At 38.2% G+C, this 5,476-nt stretch overlaps 1 protein-coding gene across 1 annotated transcript; it reads left to right on the top strand.

Annotated features, from left to right (window-relative positions):
- Positions 1-564: 564 nt before the first annotated feature.
- On the top strand, positions 565-3,285 carry LOC111385410 (probable WRKY transcription factor 69). Its single transcript, XM_023009793.1, has 3 exons — positions 565-848; positions 968-1,108; positions 2,611-3,285. The coding sequence occupies exons 1-3, from the start codon at positions 718-720 to the stop codon at positions 3,095-3,097; spliced, it is 759 nt and encodes a 252-aa protein (XP_022865561.1). The 5' UTR covers positions 565-717; the 3' UTR covers positions 3,098-3,285.
- Positions 3,286-5,476: the final 2,191 nt, after the last annotated feature.

Genomic DNA, 5,476 nt, shown 5'->3' with positions numbered 1-5,476 from the left:
AGTGTAATACATTTCAAATCGCAATATCATGATATCACAAAGTCGAAATAATATTACAACTAATTATTATTGATTAAATGATTAAAATCTATTACAAATGCACATAATAATAATAATAATAATAATAATAATAATAATAATAATAATAATAAATTTATTGTATAACAAATTGAGAAATATACCCTTAACAAAAATTGGTTCGAAGTGGAAGAGAATGGTAAAAACGTATTCAACTATTTTGGTGCAAAATAGGGCAATGGGTTGAGGTGATTTGCACAAAAAATTTGGTGCTATTTGGTGAATTATAGAACACTCGAATTAAGTGTATATTTGACATAGATTTTTCACCCCAAAAAATCAATTTTTTTTATCGCTAATTCACTATTCAATCCGTCATTTTTGACTTCTTCTCTCATACGTAGGACTCACTTTTCTCTTCAACGATCAAAAAATCAATTATTAAAATTACTGCCAAACAAGCCCTAACCAATAATAAAAATTAAATTAAATTAATAAATATTATATTGTTACAATATTGTATGGCAAATAGGCCTAAGTGAATTGGCTTGCACGTCCATAATAAATTACTCTTGTGATAATCCATCATTTATACATAAATCCAAACTCAGAAAATCGACCACCTCCCCCAATCCTCACCAACTCTTTCCGGCGACAGTAAAATGAAACCTATACATACACAGATATAGATACAAATGCATGATAATAATGGAAGGTAGATTTCATGAGCAAGATGACTCCACCAGCACTCTAGAAAACGTGGCCGATTCTCCACTTTCCCTTGGGGATGAAGCACCTGAAGAAGTTTACGAGCCGTCGCCCAAAAAAAGGTTTAAAGTTCAGTACTTTTTTTTTCTTTTTTTTTTTTAATTTTCAGTGTAGTCGTTTTCTCTCAATTGAGGAGTGAGAAACGAAAGTAAATATAGATTCCGTTGAGTTGTTGTATTAGGAGAAGCGCAAAGAAGAAGGTAGTGACAATACCAATTTGCAGCGATGGATCCCGGAGTAAATCGGAGGTGTATCCGCCGCCGGATTCTTGTTCCTGGAGGAAATATGGTCAGAAACCCATAAAGGGTTCACCTTATCCAAGGTAAAGATTCAAATTTAATCCATTTTTTATTATTTTTACTTGCATATAAATAGCATATGAACCAGTTCAATCTTTCTTGTGGTTGCCGCCGGAAAGGGAGTAGGTGAATGGTGATGGTTAACTGTATATAGATTAGATTATCGTAGGCGGCTTTGAAAAATGCATTGAATGGGCACTTGGAGTAGTTGAAACTTATGCACATCACGCGCCTAAAATTGGTTTATGTGCCACCTCCTTCCATCTACCAAAATTTGGAAATCTTTGGGGCCACTTCATATGTTTTTAGAGCATATATCATCGATATCTTTTCTTCAATTTCTTTTAATGAAAGAAATAGAAGCTCGAGAAGGAATACCAAAACTTAGTTCACTTGTTGAGTCTCTTTGCTTCCATGGTTGAATGGGTAAAGTGCCCAATCAAGAAAATTCGTAGATAAGATTCCAACTTAATGCACTTTACTTTTGATAACTTATTATTTTATGTAGCTTGTCAACAAGTTCTAAATTTCTCATTAGTGCTTTGCAAGAGAAATAATACCCCACAATGTACGAGTCTACATGACAATGAATAGAACATTAGTGAATACTGAACAGATGAAGATGAAAAGTAAAAGTTAAATCTTTATCTTTTTAATAAAATCTAAGAACTCACTCATTTTCTGTACTTAGCATGTGCCTGGAAGTTATACTATCCAGATTTTAATCAACCTTTTGATCGTTTTAAAGGTATGCGGGTCCTATTTGTGCAGTAATTCTTGACTCAACGCGAGCTTATTTTCAGAAATATCCTTTTATAAAAAGGAATATGGAATCAAATGGTAAAAGGGCTAAAAAGGTCATTCAACTTAGTTCAGTCAATATTTGCGACACCGATGCACTGTATAACGGCATGAATTTCTCTACAAATTAGATACAAAATGGCTCTCAAATAGGGGCTTAGGGTGTGTTCAGGAGTGATTTTTCACCCCAAAAAAATGATTTTTTACGGAATCAAATGGTAAAAGGGCTAAAAAGGTCATTCAACTTATTTCAGTCAATATTTGCGACACCGATGCACTGTATAACGACATGAATTTCTCTACAAATTAGATACAAAATGGCTCTCAAATAGGGGCTTACGGTGTGTTCATGAATGATTTTTCACCCCAAAAAAATGATATATATATATATATATATATATATTTTGTTATTTCACTATTTCAGCTGTAAAGTTTGAGTTCTTATCTCGTAGGTGGCCCCCACTTTTTTTCTAATGGTCAAAAAATCAATTCTCAAAATCGCTCTCAAACGGGGACTTTAGTATATTCCCAACTTGTGAATAACAATCTTCTACAATTATGTTGCATTCTATTTCTTAAATGTTAGAAAAAAATAGTCTCTAAAAAAGTTAAATCTTTTTTTTTTTTTTTTTTGGGCTAAATAAGACAAATGGAGTGGATAATTTGCTTTCATACACGTTTTTGCTGTTTACTAAGTTGTCTATTTGCATGTATTGCATGGCAGGGGATATTACAGGTGCAGCAGCTCAAAAGGTTGCCCTGCTAGGAAACAAGTTGAGCGGAGCCACCTTGATCCCACCATGCTCCTCATCACCTACTATTGTGACCACAACCACCCTCTCCTCGCCACCACAAAATACGACCACCACCACTCTGCCCCGCCAGCGGCCGCCTCCACCTCCTCGTCCGCCACTACTGTTCCCGCCGAGGAAGAATGTGCTACATTTGCCAACCGGCCAAAACTCGAGCAGGAGGACAGTGTCTTCACCGAGCTCGCTGTCGAGTTTGGCTGGTTGGCCGATGTTGGGCGTACAGTACTGGATAGTCCTGTTATTTTGGGTTCCACTTGGGCACAAGCCGACTTGGAAGTGTTCATGCCAATTGGAGAAGAGGATGAGTTTTTGTATGGTGATTTGGGGGATTTGCCGGAGTCCTCACAGGTTTTCCGGCGTTGCAGTACAGAGACACCATGCTATGGCGGCACAGGATAAATATGTTGATGAATTGACTTCCAATGTGATAGTTTCAAACGTGAATATCAATAATAAATTGAAAGTTGGCATAGGTTGCGCCACAATATATGCTAAAAGTTTCCGTGGTTATTGAACATTTATTCTTTTCATCATCTGTTTTCTTTTCTGTATGTAACAATTTGAAAGAAAAAAAACTTTTAGGCATAGTGAGAATGACTCTTATCTTATTTAATGCATGTAAAATGAATATGCAATTGGAATGCTATAAAAGGAGAACATCGAATCATCTCTCCACCGACAAGAATTTATACAAAATTCCCGTCATTGTATCTACAAAAACATTTAGGCATAGAATGAGAATAACTCTGTTGACACATAAAAATTCAGCCCAGATCGAACAGCCCAGAGAGTAAAGCCCAATTGGAGGATCCCCAAATCAAATAGTCCAAAGAACGAAATCCAATTGAACGAATCAAGGTGAATGCCCAAATAAGGGGCCCAATAGTGCGGTAACGCCATCGCCCAAGTTTGCAAGTCGTTCAGAATCTGAACGAATAGAGTGGCATACGGTCGCCCAGAGTCTCGCCCAAATCTTCAAGTCGCCCAAGGTATCAACAAACATAACGCATTATGATTATCAAGAAATGCAGTTATTGAGGCAGTTGCTAAAGTAACATTATCACGTTCCACGATTCAAGGGGTTCAATCGAAAGCGGTTGAACGATGCAAGATAATGACAGCAGTTAAAAGGACAGTTTCATGACAAAATGGCCATTACAAAGAAAGTGGGTAGTTATAGGGCGATCAAGCAGTTTTTTAGAGCAGTTAATCACAAAGGGATCGCCTATGAAGTATAAAAGGGAGAAAGACCTTAGAAGCAAAGGACCGAATCCAAAACTCTCGAACAGAGAATATGTAATTTTCATTTCTTTAGCTTTTAGATTTAAACACTTCCTTTTCTGTAACTCGTGTGCTTGCGCCCCTTGGAGGCACGTTGTTTTCCGTTTCCAATTGTAAAGTTTATCGCCAATAAAAAGAACACCCCTTTTTGGGACTTTGTTTCAAGAGGTTTCGTCCCTTACACAATCCTCTGATCCTCTTTAATTGTTAGCGAATTAACACGCGCGAAACAATTTGGCACGCCCGGTGGAACAGTGGTGTTAAGTGTTGAAAGTGCAAAAGGTGAAACAATATGCCTCAGAGATCTGACAAGGAAGGAGCAAGTCAGGGAGGAATCCAATCTGTAATCGAGCGATATGAGGAGCAACATGCCTCTCCACGAACAGATGGACAAAATCAAAGCAGTAACAGTCGTTATGAACCAATGACGGAGCTGAGTCCTCGAACCATGCGTGCATTGCTTGGAGAACTCACGCAAGACGTCGTTGAACAGGTAAATCTTTGAAGTATTCATAATATGGAAAGATTTACACAAAGTGGTAATGCACACTATGACAATATGGCCAAACAACTAAAGACGTTGAATGAAACAATGAACAAGTTAGTGGGCCAAATATGTCAACCGGCTATACCTCTTGCAAGTCACTTTCAAACTAGGACGATCGTAGGACATAATCCTTCCGTCCCAAATCCAAGTCAAGGGGTAGAACCACTTTCTGGCCCCTCTACTTCAAACCAAGGAGGTGCGACAATACCAAATCAAAGTAGTAGTAGTGGTATGCCTAACTTGGGGGGTAATCCAAACGTGAGAGATAGTGTCCTAAACAATGGACAGAATATTCCACGTGGTAACGAGGGGGTAGATGTCCAGGCTAATGGTAATGGCCCTAATTATGGTAATTTTGTTGCCAATCAAGAACCAAACATCAGACCTCATGCAAATCAACCGGTTAATCAGCCTGTAGGAATTCCATACGATCCCAATGTCATGTTGAGAAATCAGATTATGGAAATCGTGCAGGATCAGATGGCCTTTGGGGTGCGTCCTGTCATTAGACCGACTTACACAAAGCCATATCCTGATTGGGTAGACCAAGCATATCCATGGCCTAGAGGGTACAAAGTGCCAGAATTCTCACTGTTTACTGGTTTAGGAGAGGTGTCTACTCTGGAACACATAGGGCGATTCACGTTTCAAAGTGGTGATGTAACTGATTACCATAAAATGAGACTTTTCCCTAGTTCGTTAACAGGAGTAGCTTTCTCCTGGTTCATTAACTTGCCAGCGAACTCTGTTCAAATATGGCAACAACTGGAACAGTTGTTTCATGCTCAGTTTTACAAAACTGAATCTGAAGTCACTTTGGCTGATTTGGCGAATCTACGTCAAATGCCAAATGAATGGGCAGAAAGTTTTCTCCAAAGGTTCAAAACAGCAAGAAGCAAGTGTTTTGTACCTTTGCCCGAAAAAGAATTTGTCAAGATCGCACAAGGCTG

The sequence above is a fragment of the Olea europaea genome, unplaced genomic scaffold (genome assembly GCF_002742605.1).
Source record: "Olea europaea var. sylvestris unplaced genomic scaffold, O_europaea_v1 scaffold3155, whole genome shotgun sequence".
In the NCBI taxonomy this organism is placed as follows: domain Eukaryota; kingdom Viridiplantae; phylum Streptophyta; class Magnoliopsida; order Lamiales; family Oleaceae; genus Olea; species Olea europaea.
Note: the sequence above shows the minus strand (reverse complement) of the source record. Positions and strands in the feature narration are given on the sequence as shown.

Excerpts from the sequence above, each read along its gene's own strand:
- LOC111385410 (XM_023009793.1), top strand. The coding sequence starts at position 718 with ATGATAATAATGGAAGGTAGATTTCATGAGCAAGATGACTCCACCAGC. Across the intron at positions 849-967 it reads GAGCCGTCGCCCAAAAAAAG|GAGAAGCGCAAAGAAGAAGG; the intron begins GTTTAAAGTTCA and ends TTGTTGTATTAG. Across the intron at positions 1,109-2,610 it reads AAGGGTTCACCTTATCCAAG|GGGATATTACAGGTGCAGCA; the intron begins GTAAAGATTCAA and ends ATTGCATGGCAG.